Source organism: Apodemus sylvaticus, chromosome 6 (genome assembly GCF_947179515.1).
Source record: "Apodemus sylvaticus chromosome 6, mApoSyl1.1, whole genome shotgun sequence".
NCBI lineage: Eukaryota > Metazoa > Chordata > Mammalia > Rodentia > Muridae > Apodemus > Apodemus sylvaticus.
In genome coordinates, this window is record NC_067477.1 from 45,610,234 (window position 1) to 45,635,365 (window position 25,132).

At 51.2% G+C, this 25,132-nt stretch overlaps 1 protein-coding gene across 1 annotated transcript; it reads left to right on the forward strand.

Annotated features, from left to right (window-relative positions):
* The first annotated feature begins 442 nt into the window (after positions 1 to 442).
* Rab15 (RAB15, member RAS oncogene family) lies at positions 443 to 23,819 on the forward strand. Its single transcript, XM_052185610.1, has 7 exons — positions 443 to 772; positions 17,483 to 17,543; positions 18,331 to 18,391; positions 18,804 to 18,881; positions 19,799 to 19,888; positions 21,175 to 21,240; positions 21,351 to 23,819. Exons 1-7 carry the CDS (start codon positions 649 to 651, stop codon positions 21,507 to 21,509), a joined length of 639 nt encoding a protein of 212 aa, XP_052041570.1. The 5' UTR covers positions 443 to 648; the 3' UTR covers positions 21,510 to 23,819.
* The last annotated feature ends 1,313 nt before the right edge of the window (positions 23,820 to 25,132 follow it).

Consider the following 25,132-nt stretch of genomic DNA (forward strand, 5'->3'; position numbering starts at 1 on the left):
TCCAGACCCTGACGAAGGCCTTCCAACTAGGGGTGAGCCCGGGTGAGAACCTGCCGCTCATAAGCTGGGCCAGGCCGCTGAAGGGGCAACCTAGGTAGGGTTGATTAAGTCAGATTGATCGGGCTTGGGATGGGATTCGAGGAGAAGCGATGGGACCGGGAAAGTCAAGGTTGGGGATGTGGGCTGGGTGGGCGCTCATTCCAACTCCGCCTCTCAGATTGTTTGCGGAATGATGCAGACGTATCCCTTCCCAATCCTGCCCGGGTCCGGGCACCCCAGGGCCTGAGAGCGGAGCTGGGACCCCGCCCCGGACGGCCTCGGGGTCCCCGCCGCTCCCCTCCCCCGCTCCCGCTGCAGCGGCAGCGCAGGGGACTGGCGGAGGGCCGGGCAGGGGCGGCAGCCGCAGCTGTCCCCTCCCACCTCCCGCCAGCGCGAGCTTCCCCGCGCCGCGCTCCCGCCGCAGCCGCGCTTCCCCGCGCCAGCGAGCCAGCCAGCGAGCGAGCGAGCGGGCGAGGCCAGCGCGGGGGCCGGGCCGCTTCCTTCTCGCCACCGCGGCGTCCTGGGGCGGGCTCCGGCCGCGATGGCAGAGGCTGAGCGGGGCTGAGCCCGCAGCCGCCTGCAGCCCTCGGGCCCCCTTGAGTCCCTGCCATGGCGAAACAGTACGATGTGCTGTTCCGGCTCCTGCTGATCGGGGACTCCGGAGTGGGCAAGACATGCCTGCTGTGCCGCTTCACCGACAACGAGTTCCACTCCTCGCATATCTCCACCATCGGTAAGGGGCGGTGGCCCGGGGGCGGGCTATTATCCCCTCCCGGTGTTTGCTTCTTCATCCCCAGCCCGGAAGGGATTGTGCGCCCCTCAAGGTAGAGGCGATGGCCCGGAAGGCCAGGGATAGGGAGTCCATACACCTGGGGGTGAGAGGTCCCCCGACTGGGGCCCTGAGCCTAGGTTCCTACAGGTGAGGGGTATATATTGCCTACAGTCATGGTCTAGCGGTAGGAGTTCTGCCTTCTGGCAGGAGAGGCTTGCGATCCAAGATGAGAAAACAGGCGGGTGTAGGCCAGAGTGCCCTGAGCCGGGGCAGTGAGATTCACAGCCAGTGAAGTGATACACCCACAGCTCCAGATGAAGGGAGGAGAACGGAATAGAAGTGAGGACCAGTCAGTAAGTCACTGGGGTACCCTTAGTTTTAGGGTGCGTGGATGTGGAGCCAGAATAGGAGTGGACAGAGGCAGACACTGGTCAAAGAAACCGAGTTTCCAGGGCAGTAGTGAAGGTAAAACCACAAGGTGGGACGCCTGGAGGAGGACAGGGACACCATAGTGCAAGGAGGAGGATAGGGGTGGCAGTGACTGTTTGAAGGAGGGCGGGAAGATCGGAAATGGTCGGGCCGAGCAGGGGGTCAGCAGGTAGGCAGGCCCCACATTAGACCGGGACAAAGGCCTGGTGGTACCCTGGCAAGGCCATTGAGGGTCATTCTGAGAGTGACTCAGTTGCCTCTCCTCCATGGGCAAGGGAAGGTCCTCTCTTCCAGGAAGTCTGATTTGAGGGAATTCCACCCATATCTGACACTAGGGTACCAGCCTGGGTCCACTGTGGAGAACCCTTCTCATGGCTCCTGACGGAAACATCCTGCTGGCTGCCTGGTCATCCAGTAGGAATCCTCTCCTAGAAGGCCCTGCTGCCCTCTGGAGGGTTCCAGCTCCCTCTTAAGGTTTTCTTCTTCCCCCTTCACACTCTTCCCTAAACACACACTCTCCAAGAGAGAAGAAGGAGAGGGTAGTTGCAATCTGGAGAAGAAGAGCCGTGTACTTGAGGCAGGCATTGACAGGCAAACCTGGAGTCCTGCCTTTAGGACTGCGTGGCCTTGACTGTGACAAACTCCTGAGCTTTAGTGTCTCCGTCTGTTTGAATGGATCTAATAGTGAGACCTTCCTGAGGTATGATTGAATGAACGAACGCGTGTACAGTATTTGGCATGTATGTGGCGCTGGCTGAGTGCTGGTGGTTCCTCTCCCTGAGCTCGTAAGGTCTCCTAATGTGCTTTGCTCTCCTCAAGTCAGAGCCAGAGAACAAAACTTGTCCATATTTCTCTGGAACGCGCTAAGGCCAAGCTCCTAAGAGATCCAGGAGCTAGGGTTGGGCCACTGTTTGACTAAGAACCATTGTGGAGAGATTAGAAAGGAACAGATACTGAGCCTTGCCTGAGAGGGCTGCCTGCCTCTCCAGAGCCCAAGAGATGAGACAGGTGTTAGGGAAAGTCATGGGAGTGAGCAGGGAGGGGCTGAGGAGCCATATGGGACATGGGAGAGTTTGCAGGCTTGGGGACAAAGGGCAACAGGTTACTATTATGGAAACTTGTCTTGATTATCCTTGACAAGGGTCTGAGGCTGGAGCTGTTGAGCTCTCTGCAGTGAGTCAAGGTGTTTGGGGCAGGGAGACGGTATGTGCCTGGATTTTGCCTGAAGAGCAGTAGTTTGCACCCTGGAGCCATGGGTTCAAGACCTAGGAGTGACCTGGTTGCCTCCCTTTGAGGATTTTACTGGTTCCCATCACTTCGGAAAACCTCAAGACTCCTGCCTCCTGTGTGAGGAGTCAGCCTCCCCTCAGGAGACATATGCCCTCCCCCTCTTCCATAGAAATAATGAGGGCAAGGAACCTCTGCTTCTGAAATCCCAAATGACCCCGCAGAGGCTGTGATTTCCTTGAAAGATAACCATCCCTCACCCCACGCCTCCAACCACTAACCCTTGTCTTTCTGCCATCTTCTTCCAGCCGGTAGACTGCTAGCTAGAGTGCAAGGTCTTCCCTGGAAGCCCTCTGGAGCTCACCGTGTCAGGTGGTGAAGAGCTGCGTGGTCCGCTATTGTATCCCCCAGGCAGCTTTGGCATACCAGGCTAAAACCTATGCCTGAAGTTTGTTCTCTGCCCTCAGAAGGTGGCCATGCACACCCCTTTCCACGCGGTGCACTGATTCCTCAGGATTCCACGGAAGACAAAGAAACATGTCGCTCTTCACTCCAGCCCTTCAAATCTGCCCCCTTGGGTTTCTTAAGTGCTTTCTTATTTAAAGCGTATGGAAGCCCTGAGGTTCTCCCCATCTTGGCCATGTTTTCCAACATTAACTACAAAGGGAGGGAAAGAGCTGGATGGCCCAGAGAGGCTTTCTCCTGGGATTTGGAAAGTTTCCCAAGGAAAGGGCAGCCAGGAGACGAATCAAAAAGCCAGGGAAATGGGGGCTGCCAGGTCAGATTGATAATTTATCCATTAAGAAAATGTGTGTGCTTGGGAGAGTCCATGTTAGACTGATCTAGACGTCTTCCCTCATTTGTTTTGTTTTACTTATGAATGGAGAAAACGAGGCCATTCACTAATTACTGCCAAGGCGAAAGTTCAGAGTCTTGGCTCTCACTGAGGTCACCTTTGGCTGCTCCTTTTATAATTGACTGTCTATTCTACGTAAGAGCCCAAACATTCCATAAAAAAGCCAGCCAGGGAGACCGAGTCACGCATGTCCTCCCCACCTGTCCACCCTGAAGCTGGTACTACTGGTGCCCACTCCCCTCTCCACACAACTCAACTGCCAGGTGAGGGCTGGCAGGGGGTAGAGCAGCCAGAACCTTAATGTTCCTGCAGTTTCCCAATAAGACTGTCTTACCTGTTAATGTAATGGAGTATTCCCAGAAAGGACCACGCTAGGCATTCTGGTGACATTAAATGCACCCTTTCCTGCCCACAGAAGTCTCTGATCTAGTTGAAGCAAGATACAGGCAATGCAGAGTTATTGCCAAAATGAGATAATGTATGTGCAAGTGCTTGGTAAAGCACCCTGTGGATAAGAAAGGATTGGCTATAGCCGTGCCACTGCTCCCAGTAAAGGTCTCACAGTCTTCTATGGACCTGAGGCAGCCAACGGGAGGTGATGTTGCTAATGGGGGTTAGAAAGGGAGAGCGGTCCCTGTGGATTCCAGCAGGCGGGGAAGGGCTGAAGCTGGGCGCTGCTGCGTGGGTTGCCCGTGGGTGGGTTCCCGCAGTGGAAGGGAGCAGATGGAGAAGGAGAGCACAAAGAACAGAGGTGAGAAGTGAGTGGGAGCCCACGGCACTCCGGGCAGTCTGGGTGCAGCAGAAGGAAGGTTTTAGGACAGAGAACATCCCTCTGTTTGGCGATGTCTCCTAAACTCTAATTTGAGCATGAGGCCTAGTCATATGCCTCTTAGTTTTTATGGGTTGTAGTGCAAGGGCAGGCACCATCTCACCGCCTGCGAGATAATAAATTAAAGCTCTGTTAGCAGAGACCATCATGGGCCTGGCTATGGCTTGGGCCTAGCGATAGGAGGAAGGCACTGTTTTTAAAAGGTGAGGTACAGAAGATGTTAGCCAGAGAGGGAGGTGAAGCCTTTGAAGGCCCATCCAAGGCATGCCCGCCTTAGGAGGAACCCCCCCTCAGTGCATTTCCACTCCTCTGGGACCAAGCAGCTGCCTGCACTGTCACCTTTATGATTTGGTTTCCCCTCTTGACATGGGAAGTGACTCAAACCATCAGGCCCACACTTCTGAAAAAGTGAAGAGTATCATGTGACCAGTGCGGTCTGGTCGGGCAGACAGGAGACTTCTGTGGATATTTGTGATCGGGCATCTTCTTTACTTTACAGTGGGCAGACTGGGGTGTAATGCTAGCTCGAGGGGCTTTCCCAGGGGTTGGTTTCTGCCTGCTCATCCTTGGCCCTCCCTGAGTAGGCTCGCCTGATTCCCTGGGCCGGCTGTTTGAAAAGCCTCCCTCAGGCTGCTCTCCTTCTGAGTGAGGAGGGGCTGTGTGGCTTCTTTCTGGCTAGACTGGTCTGACTGCTGTAGCTTAGGCTGTGGCTGTTTTCTCTTGTGGCCACTGCAGCTACCTGCCTTAAGAAGTTCAACTGGAACTGGAGCTGACTGCCTAAAGCAGGCCTTTGTGGTGACTTGGGGCAGGGAAAGGGGCGTGTCAGAGGGAAGGAAGTAACCGGGAGAGATCTATCTGAGCCTGCCCTTAAGTGATGAGGCAGATACTGGGCAAATGTTTGCATACTGTCACCCCAGGGTCTGTGTCCACAGGTTTTCCCTCCCCTCCCCCCCCCAGGTTTCTAGACCAAGGAGCTAGATATAAATACAATACGAGACACAGTGAGGCTTAGGGTTCAGTCTTTATGTTGTGTGGCTTTATCAGACGTTTGCAGATCTAGGGCAGCATGAGACCCATTTCCCCCCCTACTCTGTTCCTCCAGGCCTCGTAGAAAGGAAAGGAAGATAAAAAGCCCTGAGTAGACTGGAAAGAGCCCAGCCAATGGCCTGCAGATTCCATCCCTGAATCCTTCAAACACGCACTTGATCTCTGTGCTTAGTTCTCCAGTTCCAAATAAAAGACAGCGACAGAGCCGTTCTTAATGGTTGCTAGGAAGATTACTGAGGTCAATAGATGCAGCGCACTTGGGAGAGTCCTCCATGAAACTGCAGCTGCTGCCGCTCTCATTGTTCTTAGCTCGTAAGCATGTTATGGAGATGAGTAAATGGTCAGTGATGTGCTGTGACGTCATCCTGCCCATCACCTGAAGACTCATGACGTCATCCTGCCCATCACCTGAAGACTCATCACTTGGATGCTGATTTGCGTGTGGGATGTTCGTGCTGCTACCCACGCAGGCCAAAGGTCAACCTTGGGTGTCAGTCCTCAGAGCTGCCAGGCCTACCATGGTTTCTGAGACAACGCTCTCACTGGGGTCTGGGGCTCACCGACCGACTCAGGTAGGCTTGCTTGCCAGGGAGCTCAGGGAGCTCGGTCTGGCCCTGCCCTGCCTACTGCCTCACCTGGCCTTTTGCCCGGATGCTGGAGACTCAGGTCCACATGCTTGTGTGGCACGAGCTTTACCAACTGAGCTATCTCCCTGGCCCCATCTGGGCAACGTTTATTGAACAACATGAAGCCAGTATGTGTCAGGCATTAAGCTAGGGCTGGGGATCCAGTGCTAAATGAACAGAAAGAAATCAGGAAGCTGTCTGACATGCCGAGGGCGTGGGACCAGTTTTTTGTTTTGCTTTGTTTTGTTTTGTTTTGTTTTGTTTTGTTTTGTTTAACCTCTGTTCCACATCACCCAGCCCTGGTGCTGGCAGTGTCTTTGAAGGAAGAGTGTTAGTAAGGAAGTACAACAGAGTTGGATAGCCCAGGAGGGTGAAGGTGGTCAGGCCCTACCAGGTGTCCCTCTCTCTCAGCCATCTATCTCTCCACCTCATTCCTTCCTCCTTTTGACACAGGCACAGATCCAGCCTCCCACCCTTTCCCCAAGGATGCTATCCCTGGAAGAGAACAGCTGAAGGCTGCAGGTCTTGCTGATCTGCCCATCTGCACCACACTCACAGATCTAGCTTTGAGTACCCTGTTTCTCTCCTGCCTCCTTGTGCTGGCCGGTCCTTCCTCTTCCTCCTCTCCTTCCTCTCCTCCTGCACAGACAGTTTGGAAATGAGGTTTATAACGTGACAGTCAATAATTGACCATTACCCTTCTTCCCTGATTACCAGCTTTTCTCAGAGCGGCTGCTTTTGTAATCTAATACTTGGGCCTTTTCCCTGGTAAAACTGTTACTTGTCTGAATAGGCATCTGGCTTCTCCTTGGTTTCTTCTGCTTAGCTGGTGAACTCAGTCAAAGAGGGTCCAGGGTTTCCTGCACATTTAATTCCTTCTGCTGGAGAGGAAGGAGCTAATCATCCACCCTAATTCAAAAAATATTCAGGACAACTTAGTGACTGCCGCCTCCCACACAGGCGACCTGTACTTGAACTATTCCCTTTCACCTCTTCCAAACTGGCTTTTCGGGGATGACAGGCCCGAAATCCCTTCAGAGGCTGCCAAAAGGAATCTCTGTCTTGCAAGTCAAAAAGCAGAGAATATACACCTCTCCGGCCCAACAGAGGGTTCTGCTACCTCTGCACATCCCCTGAGGGGAGCCTGGGAGGGAGGACTGAGGACCAGCAGGACCAGAAGAGGACCAGCAGGATGATCTGAGTGCTACCCTTGCATTACTGGTTTGATGTAGATTTACTGAGAACTCTGGGATGGGGCGCCATGATCTAGGGAGAGGGCCAGCAGTTGGCTTTGAAATGTGGACTAATCCCAGACTGCTCTCCCTTGAGTAAAACTGTCTCTTCATCACTCTTCTCTCCTGGCTTATAGTGCATCCATCTGCTCGTTCATTCATTCATTCACTCATTCACCGCTTTCTCATTCATTTTTTCCTTGCATGTATTCAACTTCATTAAATATTATTTAATGATCTGCCCTCCTGCTAGACAGAGAAGATAAAAATGAATAAGATGATGCTTTGCCTTCCCAGAGCTCGAAGGGTTACTGGGAGACAACCAGGATATTGCCATGTAACTGGGGTGGCGTGCTCTAATGCTTTGAACTCACAGAGTGAGGAGTCCCTCCTGGGCAGGTGGATAAGGCTTCACAGACATGACATTTGAGTAGGATCTTGAAAGCTAAATCAGTTCCTCATGGGACAGAGGTCAAGGGAAGATGCTGCAGAGAAAGCATTCGGAGGCTGTTTCTCAGTTTGCTGGGATCAGCAGGGACACACCATAGCTTTCCTTGGCTGTGTCTGGAGGTCCTGCCCTTTCCGCTACAGCTGGATTTGTTAGGGTCAGAGCCTAAGATAGTCACTCGTGTGTGTGTGTGTGTGTGTGTGTGTGTGTGCCTGCATGCATGTGTGAGAATCTCAACAAGATGCAAGGGTCTTGCATGTTTTCTCACTTTGTAAGAGTTATATTAATTTCACATGCAAGATAATGCTAGCCTCTACTAGCTAGATATGTATTGACAGATGCTTGTCACTTCCTCTGCCTAGAGCCCTGATCCTTCAGCACTCTCTGTTGTCTGCCCTTGACACTGAGACCTCAACCCAGGTGCCACCTACGGTGAGAAGTCTTCTCTGAACATCCCAATTTTAGTACCTTCTCCCTCTACCCTGCTCTGGCTTCCTGACCCATCTCTGAAGTGCTGCGTTGGTTTCTTCCCTCAGTGTCTGTCTGCTCTGCTAGAATGAGTGAGCTCAGAGCACAGGCTGTGTTTGCTGCTTGTTTCAGAGTGCCTCGCTTAGTCCCAGGCACGAGGTAAGCATTTATGAGCCGGCGGTTTATTTGAACAAAGGAATGAGTGCCCTTCCCTAGAGGACTTTCATGCTTCCTTAGGACAGTCAAGGGGTACTATTGGGTTTTGGGGACTCATAAGACAATGAGAAACTCAGTATGTCAGGCACACGTAGGACTGTGAGAGGAAGGGAGGAAGACTTCTGCAAGGGGTGAGCTGTTTCCGCCAGCTAGCTCTTTTGCTCAGATGCGTTGCATAGCAGAAATCAGACATAGCAGGGAAGGAGGCAGCGACTCCTGTGATGGACATGAGTGGAGTTCCCTGGGACTCACGAGGATGATAGGTTAGTATTTTAGAGTAAGGACAAATGTTGCTTATTAGCCAAGGTTCCCAGGGTGAAATGGTACTCATCAGACTTTCCAGTGGGCAGACATGGGAATCAGAGCCTGTGAGCCCAGTATTCTGGCGGTTAAGGCGCACCGTGGAGTAAGTTAGAGGATCAGGATTCCGTCTAGACCAGGGTACCTTCTTATGTCTCTGCTTCCCGACACTTCTAGAGCAAGACAGTGTGATGGTGACTCATGTGTTTGCCTTGAGGTCTGTGTGTGCCTTTTCCTCAGAACAAAGCCTGAGTGAGGGACAGTCTGCTGTTCCACAGAGGAGAAAGTCAGTCAGCGTGTGGTCCAGGGAAGAGTGAGGTAAGAGTCACCAGACAGAAAGCGGAAGGATGCAAGCGACAGGCGGACACAAGGTTCTCTTCCTTTTCCTGGAAGCACTGTGTGTATGCCTTTGTCTGGATCTGCGCTTGCCCTCACGTGTCCCTCAGGTATGGGGGTGGCATTGTTAGTCTCATGAGGAGTTATCTGCAGAGTGGGAGGTTTGGGAGTTTTGTTTTGTTTTGTTTTAAGACAGAGTTTCTCTGTGTAGCCCTGACTGTCCTGGAACTCATCCTACAGACCAGACTGGCTTAAACTCAGAGAGCTGCCTACCTCTGCCTCCTAAGTGCTGGGATTAAAGGTCTGCACCACCACTGTCCATCTGGGAGGGAGTTTTGGAGTCAGCCAGCCACCTCCCCACGATCAGGGTGACCTGCTTAGACGTGCCCTCCAGCCATAACCCATAGAAACTGCACATGCCCAGTACATGCCAGTTTCGTGCCAGGGTGGAGAATGAGAGCATTCATGGACTGACGCTTGGTAACGGGAGCCAGCATGGCCCCCGAGATCGGGTGTCTGCCTCAGGTTTCAGCTGTATTAAATTGTTCCTTATGTGGCGTCTCATTGCTAATGAAAAGCTCAGGTCACGATGCTGGTCCCTGGGGCTACGGTTGATCATGCTGATAACACTTGGCATCCAGAGACAGCCCTGTTTCCACTCAAGCTCGTGGCACTCAAGTTGGTGGACTGGCAAGCTGGTACCTGGCCTTAACCCCTGAGGTGCTGGCTGGAGGGAGGCAGCTGTTGATACCCACAGGGACAGCTCCGGTTTGTCCTCCTCTGGAGACCCTCTGGGGTCCACGGGTGGTAGATTGTGCTTTTTGCTTTGCCTAGAGCTCTGCTCGTCTCTTCTTCTCTCCAGCAGGAAGCACTCTTTACTCCCAAGAGTTCTTTCCATGGCCCAGGCTGTGACTTTTGGTTTATGTTCCGGTTTGCCTTCTATACTGTGAAAAAAACACTCTAAAAGCAGTTTGGGGGAGGAAAAGGTTTGCTTGGCTTACACTTTCTGGTTATGATCGATCACTGAGGGAATCAGAGCAAGAACTCAAGCAGGAATTGATAGAGAAACAAGCTTGCTGGCTGGCTCACTGGCTCGTGCCCAGGTAGTTAGCTTTCTTTCACAGTCCAAGCTTGCTTGCCCAGGGATGGTGGTGTCCACGGTGGGCTAGGCCCTCCTGTGTGTTGGTGATATATCTAGCACCAATCAAGACAGTCTTTTATAGACATGATCACAGTCATGTCTGTAAACAAGAAATCTTCAACCGAGGTTTCTTTCGCCCAGGTGACTCTAGGTTGTGTCAAACTAAAAAACAAGCAAACAAAACAGACCAACCAGGACTCTCTACTCTCCTTCCCTAGGGGAGATTGATAAGGTAGCATTTCATAAAGACACATGCCAGATTTTGTTAGGGGCTTTATACATTTTTCTCATGCTCCTCACAAGAATCTTCGGACCTTGGGATTGCCCTCTTCCATTGAACAGGTGAAGAACTGGAGGCCCAAAGTGATTAACCAGCATTCCCATAACCACTCGGGTGACTAGTGGTAATGGAAGAATGGAAAGTGAATTCTGGCCACCCATTGTGTTCTTTTTGTTGTTGTTTTATTTTATTTTTTATTTTTTATTTTTTATTTTTTCAAGACAGGGTTTCTCTGTATAGCCCTGGTTATCCTGGAACTCACTCTGTAGACCAGGCTGGCCTCGAACCCAGAAATCCGCCTGCCTCTGCCTCCCAAGTGCTGGGATTACAGGCGTGCGCCACCACCGCCCGGCTGTTGTTTTATTTTTGTTTTGGGATTTTTTGTTTGTTTTTATTGTTGGTTTTGTTTTGTTTCGTTTTGTTTTGTTTTGTTTTGTTTGTTTTGTTGAGACAGGGTTTCTCTGTGTAGCCCTGACTGTCCTGGAACTCACTCTGTAAACCCGGCTGGCCTTGGAAATCACAGAGATCTACCCACCCACCTCTGCCTCCCTGGGACTAAAGGCCTGCGCCACCACCCATGGGCCCCTGTGGTGTTCTTAATGTAGTCCCTGCGTGCATTCTGAGGGCTGCCCTTGTCACCTTCAGCAGTGGGCAGGAAGAGTCCCAGGCAAGTCCTGTTGCTTTCTTTCCATAGCCTTCACCTTCACTGCTAGACAGGAGAGCTGGCAAGCCTTTGGGATATTTTTGGACCCAAGTCAGCACCAGGTTTCATCTCTGGCCCTGTCGTTATGCCGCCCCAGATGTCTGTGCCCAGAGAAGAGCCTTGACCATCTCTCCAGTCACTGAGGCTGGTACTGTGCTTGGTCTTGGCAGTCTCTGGCTGGTGCTGTGGGAGACTGATGCTCCAGGGTAGAGGCCGCACAGTCAGAAGCCAGCAGGAAGAGGAGAGACCTGCCCTAGCCCACAGCTACATGGAGAGGGCAGCACCGTTCACAACGCCCAGTGCCTGGTGTTGGCACTTACCTAAGGTGTCGGCAGCTGTGAGGGGCTCAGATAGCATAGCACGTGCCCCTCTGTTCTTAAGTCACGGGTGCATACCTGTCTTTTGTTATGCTCTCTGGGACAAGAGCTTTATTCCTAGTACTGTGCTTATACAGAGGTAAGACTTTAAAATCAAAGCAAAATAGTCAACAACAAAAGTCTTAAACCCAAAGTATGTCCTCTGGTCCTTAGGAACTTTAATTTTTAGATAGGACAAGAATAAGACAAGAATAAGAGACAGTAAAGATAGGAAACATTGTACTCAACTCTTCTCCCAAACCCCACGGTTGAAGTATTGCCTACCAATGTGGGAAGCCATTAGGCAGCAGGGGACAGTCATAGGCTGAGGCTCCTTTGGAAGTCCTAAGACACTTTCAGGTATCAATAATCCAAGTGTCATGGCTATGCAGACTCAGAGGCTGGACTTGGAGCCTGGCTAAACTCACTCGGATACCATGGGGTAGCAGCCCCATCCCTGGCTCCAGGCAGCATGTCCATTATGCATGCCTCTGGCACCAGCATCCTTTTGCCTGTGTTCCTCCTGATAGGACCTGGACACACCTTTCACTTCTACTGGATGAAGCTGACTCAAAGAGATTTCTCAAGAGTTATGTTGTCTACCCTGTTCTTGAACTCCTGGCCTCAAGCAAGTCTCTTGCCTCAGCTTCCTAAGGAGCTGGGACTACACGTGTGTGCCACGGTGCTGGTTTGGAGGAAGTCTGTCTGAAGTTAGTTGGCTAACTCTCCTTGCCCATGTTGGCGAGGTCACCTTGGGAATCACCACTGAGCTGCCTATCCTCAAAGAGCACACTGCACCCAAACCTAACTCCCTGAGCAGAGGATTTGGCTCTGTACTTTTAGCCAGAAAGGGACTGGCTCCATGCTGGACGCGGTGGCTTGCTGGGGTTTGGGCACTGGGTTGGAAGAGACCCCATCTGATGATTCCTCAGCCTCAAAGGGTTGGAAACCACTGGCGGAGTCAAGAGCATCCCTGTAGGTGTTAAGGGACTGGTTTTTCCAGTTCTGACTCAGCTATGGGCTATGGGCACATGAACAAACTGGTGTCTACATGCTTGGCAATAGCCATATCTACGCCTATGAGCGTCACTGGGATTCTATAGCTAAGAGGCATCTTTTTTATAAAGACAGATATTATTATGTGCCTTGGGTGTGGCTCTGCCTGGGGATTGGCTGGAGGTTCAGCACCCATTAGATTTGATGGGTCTGGGAGCTGCGAGTTTGCATCTCAAGCTCCCTCGTGCTGTTCCTACCAAGAAATGCAGAGCGGTGAGGATCTCGATGGTGAAATCCATTTTGTATTTGGGTCCTCGGGCTTTACGGTTCCCGCACTCTCAGGAGCCTTAGTCAGGACACAGAAAGTAGACATATCAGTGACTTTTATACAAAACTTATTGCTGTGATAAAACACCAGGACCAATGCATCTTAGAGAAGGAAGGGTTTATTTAGCTTTCGTTTCCAGGGGAAGGAGAGTTCATCATGGTAAGAAGCAGATGAACAGTGGCTGGATCAGAAGCTAAGGGCTCTCACATCTTGAACTCCAAGCAGGAAGCAGAGGGGAGCAGGGTGGGGCTCACTGGTAACAGCTCCAGGCCTCGAAATCTCAAAGCCTACACCCAATGACACATCTCCTTCAACCATGCTGCACTTCCTAAGACTACCCAAACAGGGCCACCAACTGGGGACTAAGTGTTCAGAAGATACCTGAGCCTCCGAGGAGCATTCTCATTTAAACTATCGTGGTAGGAATAGACACTGCAAGGAGTTTGGTGTTGCATACTTGCTATTTAATAATACACAGTGGTCCTTAGGAGGCAAGTGGTACTCTTATTTTACAGGTAAGAAAATGGAAACTGGAAAAAATTATATTTGCCTGTAGTAATATACTAAGGGTCCAATCCAAACCCAGGTCCTTCTGATTCCAGGGCTAACCAGTGTCTCTCCCCTACATCATGTTCTCAGATGTCCTCTAGCTAACTCCCTGCCATATTCTGTACCAGTGATACTCAATCCATGGGCCTCGACCCTTCTGGGGGTCAAATGGCCCTTTCAAAGGGGTCACCTAAGACCAACAGAAGATACAGATATTTACATTATAATTCATAATAGCAAAATTACATTATGAAGTAGCAGTGAAAATAATTTTATGGTTGGAGGTCACTACAACATTAGGAACTGTATTATAGGATTGTATAGCATTAGGAAGTTTGAAAACCACTGCTTTACACAGTCTGTTAAAATATACTTTCTGGCTGGGCAGTGGTAGTGCACGCCTTTAATCCCAGCACTTGGGAGGCAGAGGCAAGTGGATTTCTGAGTTCGAGGCCAGCCTGGTCTACAAGAGTGAGTTCCAGAGCAGCCAGAGCCACAAAGAGAAACCCTGTCTCAAACAAATAAACAAAACCCCCCAAAACAAACAAAAACAAAAAAATATAGTTTCTGGGTCTTGCTCAAATTATGACTTAGTAGATTTAGGCAAGTTAAGGTAGCTATTTTTCTTTTTCTTTTTTCTTTATTTTTTTATTATTTATGTTTTAAGGTAGCTGCATTAAAATGAAAAAAAAAAAAGAAAGAAAAGAAAAAAATCCTCCTGGGTAATTCTAAATTTAGCCAAGGTTTTGCAAAGTACACTCTGAAAGAGGCTGCCCACGCTGCCTGCCTTGACAGTTCAGGTGCAAAGCTTTTGAACCACGTGGCTGGCAAACTTAAGAAGTATGGGACTCTCCTGGGAGCGCTGGAGTTCTGAGTCTCCAAGGCTGAAGTCGGATCCAGGCTTTCTAAGTCCAAGATGATGCTATATGGCTGCAAGTCTGGGTATTCCCTTTGAGATCTCACTGACTGAGGTACAATCCACGGACCCTGAAGCAAAATACAACTCCTCAGGCTTCAGGTCACACTTCCTGAATCCAAATCTGTGTGCGTCTTAATTCTGCCTCAGAGAGGCAAGATGTGAACTAACCCTGGGGTGGAGGAAGATGGAGAATGTCTCTCTTTCCTAGTAAAGACAAAAGCAGCAATGAGGAGGAGCTTCGTGTTAGGATGAGCAGTAGGGAGCACGGCTGAGAGATGGATTCCAGAAGGAGAGAGGACTGCCCTGTGAGGAAGGGAGAGAGGTGGGTCTGAGAGGAGATGCTGTGGAAAGTCACTCTGTTGATGGCTGGCCTGAGGAGAGGGCACACAGGGGCTGAAGGACAGTCACATGAGGATGTGACAGGTGAACACATTTGAATAATTAACTTGCTGAGCAGCCAGCAGGCTGAGGTGGGAAAGTTTGAGTCTACACTGTCAGGCTAGTGTTTTGATTCTGTCTTGCAATAGAAAACAAAAACAAGCCGGGCAGTGGTGGTGCACACCTTTAATCCTAGCACTTGGGAGGCAGAAGCAGGAGGATTTCTGAGTTCAAGGCCAGCCTGGTCTACAGAGTGAGTTCCAGGACAGCCAGGGCTATACAGAGAAACCCTGTCTCGAAAAACCAAACCAAAACAAAACAAAACCAGAAAAAACAAACAAACAAAAAAGCCAACAGCCATGCAGCATAGAGCGGGGTCCAGGGTGAGGACGTGGTACTGGCAACCAGGGTCCCACTGGCAGGATGGATAGAATGGGAAGTTCAGGGGAGGGGATGGACAGAGAAGGAGTACATGGAGATCCCTGGGTTATTACATCTTTTATAGTTAAAGAAAAAGATGGAGGAAATCCTTCAGAAGATAGGGCACATTCCTTCCTACATAGGTTAATACATACGAAAAGCCAAGGGGAAGGCCTTTATTCCTCAGACATATTAAAACAAACATGGAATGGCTAGGTTGCAGTACGGCCTGTAAAAGCGGAGGTTGCTGGCCTCTCAGAATTTCCCAGGCTTGACTCCTGTCCATGCAGGTCCAAGGTGAGGGTGGACCGAACCGGAATCAGGCTCCAGCACTGAGTCTGAATTGCACATCTGCCCATCCCTTCTGCCCCTCCTAACAGCATCCTCTCAGAAGGAAGGTCTCCTTAGGATTGGCAGCTCCCCCTCACAGCACAGCCCTTCCTGCTCAAGGACCCACAGGAAACCAGGGAACCAAACAGGGAAGACTTCTTTTTTGGTTTGTGTGTGTGTGTGTGTGTGTGTGTGTGTCCCTGTGACAAAGTATCAGACAAAAGTGAACTAAGGAAGGTGGAGTTTGCTGTGGCCCACAGTTTGAGGGCCATGGCAGATGCTTGCAGGAGCTAGTGCATGCATCTGCAGTGAGGAAGCAGGAGGAACTGAACGCTCCTGCCCTGCTTGCCTTCCCGCTTTTATTCAGCTTAGGATCCCAAATCTTGAAATGGCACTAGCCACATTTAGGGTGAATCTTCCCACCTCGCTTGATACAATTTAGAGACTCCCTCTCAGATGGTCCAAAAAGCTTGTGAGTCTAACTTCCTGTTGAGTTGATGATATTAACCACTTCCGTGTGGAGTTAACATGCTAACACACAACTCTCCCTTCCCCCACCCAGAAGCGGTCCAGGGGGAAGCATGCATTCCAGCATCGAGCAAGCCTTTGTTTGAAACTCTGATCCACACTGTGCCAACCTCAGGCAGGTCATTTGCATACGGGCCTTTCCTTTCTTCCTACTATCCCCTGTAAGGGAGGGGACCATGCGGCTCTGCTGCCGCACCCACTCTGAGACTGAGACCTGTGCAGGGCACCGTGGAAAATTTCACGGGTGTTCATGAGTAGAGGCAGTAAAACTGTCTATTCCTTCTCTCCTGTGAGTACTTTGAGCACGGAATGCTCCTGACCAGGTTATGAGCGTGAGCTCGGTTTATTATATGGGGAATTCCTGTTCCTTCTTGGACGAAGGTACCTTTCTTTGAAACAGGAACTTCTTGATTCTTGATCACCTCCTATGTCAGGTTCTGAGGAGAAGCCAGTTCCTTGTAACTGTTTGTCCAAGGAGGGAGGGGGGAGGCTGCTGCCTCCCACAGGGAGTGCCAGGTGTCCTCTCCGTCCACCCTCTTCCTCTTCGTCGTCGTCCTTTCTCTTTACACAGGGAAGAAAGCCATTTGGAAAAGCACAGTCACTCAGCTATGAATCAGCCCGGGGAAGGCGGCACATGAGTCATGTCTGACCAGCTTGGTTTAGTTTGGGTCTTCTATTCCGAAGCTTCTTCTCCCTTCTAATTAAAAGATGGTGGTGGTGGGAGGGAAGAGGCTCACTTTAATGTCTGTATTGGTGGAAACCTGGGCACAGGAGAGATGACGAGAACAATGCTTGGCAAAGCCCAGATGTGGAGGGAAAATGGCGACAGAGTTGGGAACGCTAGCACCCTGGCGACCTTCTGTGCCGGGTGGACAGCTGCGGACCGACAGTCCACAGCGGTACCTTTCCCACGTTCCCCAGCTGAAGACTGTGGGTTGTGATGCCCTGTGCGTTGCTTGTGGACAATACACGAACCTTTCCGCTTACCCATTAGACCTAGCTCTAGAATCCCTGGGCACAGTGCCTGGGCACAGATGGGGCTGGGAAGGGCATGGTGATCCAGGCATCTCTCCTGACCCTGCCAGATGGTGCTTTCTTCTCTTGTAGATTTCCTCAAACGTTTCTGCTCTGGGTCCTCCATTATGGTAGGACTGGCAGTTTAGCTCTTCAGGGCCTGGGACAAAGGACGCGGAGAACTCTGGGTTTCCTGTGCCTTCCTGCTTGCCCTATCAGATGATGGTGTTTGTGCACCTGCTGCATGCCAGGCACTGTACTGGGTCAGTGATCACTGCAGCGGAGTGTGCAGGTCGGCACTGTCTCTCAGGGGCTTCTTAGCAACCAGAACATAATTTGTAATGTTCCCGCTTTTTATTTCCCCTCTCTCTGTAGCTCTGGCTGTCCTGGAACTCACTCTGTAGATCAGGATGGCCTCAAACTCAAAAACAATCTGCCTGCCCCTGCCTCCCAGTGCTGGGATTAAAGGTGCGTGCTGCCCCCGCCTGACTGCTCCCACTTTTTACTGCCAAGGAAGTGGGAGCTGGGGGAATTGAGTGGACACCCCCACCCAAAACTCTCAGTGGCTCTTTAGGATCCGTTCAGAGTTAAAACGTTAGTGAAGGCGCTTGCTTCTGGTCACCTCCTTGTCACGTTCAACCAAAGCGGAGCCCCTTCCGTGCTTTTTGAGTGTCTTCTTTGAGGGAGCCCTTGCTGACGTGCTTGCCTTCTCCAGGTGTTGACTTTAAGATGAAGACCATCGAAGTAGACGGCATCAAAGTGAGGATACAAATCTGGTGAGTCGGGCCGGGCAGTAGGAGGAGGCAGGAAAAGGAGGGAGGGCTCTGAGCCGCCCCTGAGCACCCCTGTCGTTTCTAAGTCTATGTGCTTCATCTGAGAAAAACTGGATGCCTCTGTGAAGAGTGAGCCCAGCCCTGCTATGTGAACCTTACTCTCCACAAACCATGGGAGTAATGCGAGTTCACCAACGGGAAGGAGGTCGGGAGAGTTCGTAGAACAGCGCTGTGGGCTTATCTCAGAATTTGGCTTTACTCTGGAGCTGTACCACGGCAGTTAAGACAGGAGGGTTGAAAGCACCACTCTGTTTTTTGAGATTGCTTTAGTACATGGTGCAGTTTCCACTATTGGCCACCAGGGGCTGCTGTGTCTCTCTGACCTAAAGGTCTTGGAAGCCCTTACCACTCATTTGACAACACCTCCCAATCCTAGAAAGCCGTGGGAACTGCCTTTAGAGATGTCTTGGGCACTGGGTGTGTGACAGATCCTCCCATCCGCTCAATCACGGCCACAGTGGCTGAGTTCTGGAGAGCTGTCTAAGGCTCTGTTAGGTCGTAGGTCCTGAGAAGACGCCCTGGGGCTTTGCCCGTGCGGATGTCAAGGACTAGCTAGGCCTCTCACTGTGTACTAGGGTGTGTTTGGATACTCTTGGGGATTAGAGCACTACTAAGTGTTCGTCCTGAAATTCTGAAGCATTTCCTCCTAGGGGACGGGGGCTTCTAGCTCCTGCTTCTTATTCATCTTCTATCCCCACGGCCTCTCTGAGGTACTGGCTTTTTCTTGCAGGGACACAGCAGGGCAGGAGAGGTACCAGACCATCACGAAGCAGTACTATCGGCGAGCCCAGGTAAGCCACCATTCCAGGGTTAGACCGGAGGCTACGACTCACACTTCCAGCACTGGAAGATGGTGGTGGTGCTGGAGATGCCACACTGAGCCCTGGTGTGGAGTCCTCAGACTGCCTGCTGGCGGACCGCGTTCTTTCCCACTAGTCGCTCGTTCTTCAGCTATTCTCAGGCCGCCTAGTGAACCTTCTTCACTCTCGCACGCGACCTCTCTTCTGCTTCCTGCACCTCATGCACTGCCCTCCATCTAAGAACATCTGAGGGAAAAGCAAGCATGTCTAGACATGGGGGCATCCTCACTGTAGGCAGGGAGAGGCGGGGAGTGGGCTGGACACGCAAGGACCCCCAGTCTGTACACGACTCTACATTCATCTATGTATGTCTTCCATCTTTGTCTCTCTCTCTCTTTCTCAGGGAATATTTTTAGTCTACGACATTAGCAGTGAGCGCTCTTATCAACATATCATGAAGTGGGTCAGCGACGTGGATGAGGTAGGAGATACCGCCTCTCTGATGGGACAGGGGAAGGGAGCATAGGGAAAAGAAAACAAGGGTCACGGGACAAAAACAAGCTCTAAGGGTCAGTCAAACAATCTTGCCCTTTCCAACTTGACATAGAGACCTTCGGGAAAGTCGGGCGGGAAAAGCCAACGCTTCCACGTCTTTATGCGTTGTACCCTGCGAGGCTTCTGAAGCCATGTCTTTTCTGGAGATGCACTAGTCCCAGGACTGCCTCATGAGAAGCCTCCTTCCCAAAAGCTCAGGGCCAGGTGGAATTGCGAGTCTGGCCTTCTAGACCCTGCTTGTGCACCTGGTGGAGCCTTGGCAAAGCCATGTTGACTCCTTGGGTCCCCAATCCCTCATCTGTCAAGTAAAGGCTAAATGAAGCCCGGTGTAGTTCAGACACTATTCACCCAGCCCACAGAGGCTTCTGTTGTGGTATCTTCTGCCCTAAGATGTCCCTGTGACACTCAGGGTCAGCCATGGTATTGTGGTCCCCATGACACTCCATTCCCAGGTTCACAATGGATGAGCACTCAGATTGTACCAAGCCCTTTATGTGCTGGCTTTCCCTAGTCCTCAATACCTGTGACAAGAATATATAAATTAGACACAGCAAAAAAAAAAAAAAATCAACAACAATAATAGCAAGACTGCAATGTGCTATAATAAAAGTTACTTATGAACTGTTTATTTCTGGAATTTTGCATTTAATATTTTTAGATCAAGGCTGACTGGTGGTAATTGAAATTGTGGGAAACCACACTGCAGATAAAGGAGATAGGGGTTCCTGTACTCTGGGAGCCTACTCTATCTCTAGGGTTCTTGAACTTGGTGGAGGCTGTGGAGACAGTCTAGGGATCTGGAAATGAAGCACTTACTCAGGCTTGCCTCCGTTTTGTCCCTAGTATGCTCCAGAAGGAGTCCAGAAGATCCTCATAGGGAACAAGGCTGATGAAGAGCAGAAGCGGCAGGTGGGAAGGGAGCAGGGGCAGCAGGTAGGTGAAGCCCCGCCCCCGCCCCAGGCCTTCTCGAGTATTTGCAGGGTCTGTCTAGAGCAGGGACCCAGGAGTGCACTCACAACCAGCAACACTGGGGAATCGACATTCTTGAGAGATCAGAGGATCAGAGCTTGCTTTCTGGTTCTCAGGGGTCCACATGAGGGAAAAAATAAGAGCTCTTAAACAAGGTCCAAGATGCCCTAAACAGGATGGCGCTGTGCTTGGAAGACCACCTCTGCGACAATGAGGAAGGAGTTGGTGACATTTTAAACAGTATCTGTGCACAACTGACCTTTTGTAGTCAGGGGACCGTCTCCCATTCCATCCCTCCAACACCCTGACTCCACATGCCTGGAAAGTGTGGGAATGAAGGGTGCCCAGGTGGCCAAGCCAGGGGGCAGAGAGGGTCCAAGCACACAAGCACATGCGGGGAGACCATACTCCCACACAACAGAGAGGTTAATATTCTGAGGCAAGAGTCATCCTCTTAACCCCGAGCGCCTCAGGAGTTTTCCATTTCCTCTGCAGTCAATAGCATTCCATTAGTCCTTAAAATAAAATTGATTTGGGGGGGGACATAAAAAATAACACAAGGTCATTAAAATGTGAAAATAGAGACATACCCAGCAAGAGTGATGGTTCTTATTGAGTGCTATACACGTGGCACCGTGGTAAATGCTCTTAGCTCTGTGACCCCATGTAATCATCCTAGAGACCTGCATGGAGACACATCATTCTCCTTTACCAGAGGATGGAGCTGGGCCTTGGGGAGAATTAATAGTAACTAATTCCAGCTTTTACAGTTCTGGATTGACAGCATGGACCTAGACTGACTGGGTCTGTTATGCTCACAGCCCATTTCTCATTTATACGCCTCGTGTTTTTATCTTTGTATCCTGATGTAGTGGTGCATGTGTGTATATGTGTGCATGCATGTGTCTGTGTGTCTCTCTCTGCGTGTGTATGTACTTGGATGAAATGGTACATGTGTTTGCCTCTGTGTGTGTTTGTATGTGTTCTGTGCATACTTGGATGAAATGGGTGCACTCACTCATGCCTCTGTGTGTGTGTGTGTGTGTGTGTGTGTGTGCTTGGATGAAATGGGTTCATGTGAGTGTGTGTCTGTGTAGACTTGGATTAAATGGGTGTATTGGTGAGACACATTGTCCCATTCTCTGCCAGCCTCTGTCCTAAAAAGCCCCCAGTTTCCTGAGAAGCACACACCAGGAGGCGCGGGCCGCCCCTCCTTCACCAACTCTTTCACAAACCCGCTTGTCTTGCAGCTGGCTAAGGAGTACGGCATGGACTTCTACGAAACAAGTGCCTGCACCAACCTTAACATTAAGGAGGTGAGACAGGAGCCAAGATAAGATGGGAGGCCCCTCCCACGTGGGCATTGCAGGGTCACCAGAAGCAGAGATGGATACGCTGGCCTAACTTGTGTCCCTTGGCTTCCCAGTCCTTCACTCGTCTGACGGAGCTGGTGCTGCAGGCCCACAGGAAAGAGCTGGATGGTCTCCGAACATGTGCCAGCAATGAGCTGGCCCTGGCCGAGCTGGAGGAAGACGAAGGCAAACCTGAGGGCCCAGCAAACTCTTCAAAGACCTGCTGGTGCTGAGGGTCCTGTGTGGAACCCCCCTCCCCAAACCCCTTCCCTCAGGAGGCCCGCCAAGGCAGGGAGTCTGGGCTCTGCCCACCACTGTCCTTTCATTTGACGATCCTGTTGAGAACCAGTAGCTGCTACTCCCCTGCCTGGCCCTTCGGGCAGCTCTGCTGTGGCCTCAGAGCCTCTGCCCCCAGCCCCTCTATCCTGGAGTGGTAACCTTTCAGCCTGTTTCCCAGCCACAGGCCTGCTGTGACCCTAGAATGTGCTGTGACCATCTCACCAGCCCAGGCTCCTGGGACAACGGTCATGGCTGGAGTCAAGGCCACTTAAAGACTCCTTAGTGCATCTTGTGGGCTCTGCTTTTTCTCTTCTTTCTTCTCTTTCTCCACTCCCTTCCCTCCCACATATTCTGCATCCTCTGTCATCCCGCTCTCCTCCCTTGCCTGTGTGTCTTGCTGCTAATGCAGTTCCTTCCTTCTTTCCTTCCTGATTCTGCCTAAGGGAATGGACCCAGGCTCTGCCCCCCAGGGAGGACGGCTCACCCTGCTCTGGGGTGGCCTGAAGGCCAAGGGTGCTTCTTCCTCCCCTCCCCACTGCCCCTCCTTCCATGGGCTGCCTCTCCAATGGTCTGGGAAGGTAGAACACTGAGGTAGGAAGGGAATACTACCAGGTGGTCCTTGAGCCTGGACTGGCCTCTTCTGCCTTTGCCTTCTGCTGGAGTTTTGGCCTTGCCTGACTGCCCATGTGCCTCTGTGAGGAAATGAATCCAGAGGCGGGCACAGCGGAGAAGAAAGACGAAAAGGTGGGGTGGCAGGGGGGTTAAGTCACCTCTGCTCTCTACCTCCTACGAGGTACAGCGAGTGTACAGCCTCTTCACCTGGCCTCGTGAAGCTAAAGATGGGGATGAAAGTCTGAGGGCAACAAAGGGCAGGGACGCCCTGGGCTCAGATACTGTGTAGTCAGCTGTGAGCTCCAGAGAGAGGCGAGAGGGATTGTGAGGGGCTGGCTCCTAGAACAAGGGTTAGAACAAGAGTAGAGGGAGCCTCACAGAACAGTGAGTGCAGGGCATCCTGTGTGCCCCAGCAGAGGTGACAAGTAATCAATCACTCCACTGAACCCAGCCTTTGGAAGTTAAAGGTTTCCCCCAGAGTCTGTGGACAGCAGGCCTTAGGACTCCTAAGAGAAGGGCGGGTGTGGGTGGAAATATGTGGTGCTGCTCTGCCTTCCAGGGCCCCCTCCCCCTTGTTCCCTTACTTCTAAGTCTGCTTGTAGCTTTGCCAACTGCTGTGTGGCTACCAAGGGAGGGAAAGAGACACCCTCCTCCAGAGTTCTATGCTCAGGAAGTTTCTTTAACCCAGTGGTTCAAGAGTAGATTGAAGGAGGCCCCTCAAACAAACAAACACCCCAAGCCTGGTAGGGTTCGTCCTTACATTCCCAAGGTGGGAGGAGCTCAGGTAAGGGAATTGTCCCAAGATGCACTTCATGCCTGGGGCTGGAGCCAAAGCCGAGGAAGAGCTGGGCACTGAGCATTCGCTGACCAAGTTCCTTCCAAATGCAGGGTACAGCTGCCATGACAGACAGCCCACACCTCTGTAGTCCTCTAAAAAGGGAGATGGGGGCGAAACCAATGGGAATTTCTCCCTGACTTAGCAAAGCAGGAAGCAAGCAGGAGAGAACAGCTCAGGATTTCTGGAGGAGGGAAAAGGAGAGCAGGAACAGTAGTGCATTGTTCACTAAAGAGAAACAGCGTCAGCTCGAAGACTGGACCATGACTGGCTGAGGTGGCTTCCTTGGGGACTGACTCCTGGGTAGTAGCGAGCCCTAGGTAGACTCACACAACAGTGAGCAGACCTGCCTTCAGCCAGGGACCTGAGGAGAGCTTCTAGAGGGCACAGGCCCTAACCTGTTGCAAGTGTCACTGTCTTCTTGTCCCAGCCCCTCGAGAAAGGACTTGATTTTCACTCCCTTGAGGATTCCGGGAGGGAATCTGGGGCTAGGATTCTGAGGACTCTGTACCATGGTCACGCCTGCCTCAGAAGTGCAACAGAAGGAAGCTGGGATATGAAGAGCACCTGTGCTCGCTCTCTTCTGGAGAACGCCTCACCCTAACTGCCAGTCTGGGAGGTGGCTTGGGCTGTGTCATTGGCCTTGACTGTTCAGCAGGCTTTCCTGGCCTGTCTGCCCATTGCCCGAGATCAGCTCACCCTGGTACACCACCTGAGTCCCACTCTCTCCCTGTGATGGGTGGCCTTTGTGTACTGTGTCTTGGGTCCATTATATGAATTGTGAGCAGGGTTCATCTATTTTAAACACAAATGTTTACAAAATAAAGAATATTTCAAACCATAGGTGTGCAGGCCTGCATGAATCTCTGTGAGGGAGATGGTGTTATCGGGACCTTGATAGTGAGGCAGTGCAACTGATAGAAGAGGTCCCAGCATCCTAAAGCTCCTGCGGAATCATAGTGGACCTGGTGAGTTTTGTCTGTCTTCCCTAGTGACATCTGCAGAAGAGCCCAAAGCAACCCCCGCCCCCCCCAATGCCCACCTGTGAGCTCACAGAAGCAGGGGGAGGACTAGGAGGAGGTTGGACATCATGGGGGTCTTTAAAGCCAAGATGGTGGCCATCTGTTATGGCTAGATCAGGAAAGTCCTTCCTGGAGGCTTTAGGAAGGATTAGGTAATCTTTCAGATTTGCTAGAATAGAGCAAGCACAGGCATTCTCCATATTCCATGAAATACCCCATGGGAGCCTAGGTTGGATTGGAACCTAGAAAGGTGAGGTGTTGGCAGTACAGAGATGCTGGAGTTAGCCGAGGTGGGTAGGAGGATGAAGGAAGAGGTGAAACAGCAGGACAGTGGCAGTCCTAAATTTCCACTGCACTTTAGAGAGCACTTGCTGGACTCTGAACACTTGCTGTGTGGGAGGGAGTGGTTATCTATGAGTCCAACAGATAAGGAAACAGATTCTCAGAGGTTTAATGACTCGACCAAGGCTTCCAAGGAAATAGCGGAGTTATAACTGAAAATCTGTCCCTTGGACTTCCTAGAATCTAGAGTGTAGATGGAAAAGCTTTGAAATATCTATCTAGAAAAATCTCTGCAAGCGACTCTCTTTTACAATCAGAACTGAGGACGGCCCACCTAGGCTTTTCTGCCTATTAAGGCAAAGGACGATCATTCTGTTGCAGAAAGCCACAGGGAACACACTTGGTGCATGCCCAAATCTATAAGGAAAGCAGCGGCAGTGTGTATACCTGTGGACAGATATTTTAGGAATACCTCAACAGTTTAACTCAGCGGTGAGAAGCGCACATCCCGGAGACCGGTGAGGGCATGGGTCTTCTTGAAGAAGAAGTACAAAGCCATGCCAAGACTCATGACTTGCCTGAAGAGGGCTTGCAAAGGGGCAGCAAAGAAAAGGCATCCATCCTTCTCCTTGGAAGCCCCAGTGCTGGAGAAAGCTCCAGAGGGCAGAGAAACCTGGCAGACTACTATCAAGTTCTTATATAGACCACTGCCAAGTCCCTCTGACTCTGTAGCTTGGTAGAAATATTCACTGGCTGTGTCCAAGGACTCTGTCCTGCCCCAGGAGACTTCTTGCCACCATTTATGGCACCAAAAGACTCCATTCCC

Coding starts and splice junctions, on each gene's coding strand:
- Rab15 (XM_052185610.1), top strand. CDS start 649: ATGGCGAAACAGTACGATGTGCTGTTCCGGCTCCTGCTGATCGGGGAC. Junction 17,544..18,330: donor AAAGTGAGGATACAAATCTG/GTGAGTCGGGCC, acceptor TTTTTCTTGCAG/GGACACAGCAGGGCAGGAGA. Junction 19,889..21,174: donor GAAGGGAGCAGGGGCAGCAG/GTAGGTGAAGCC, acceptor CTTGTCTTGCAG/CTGGCTAAGGAGTACGGCAT.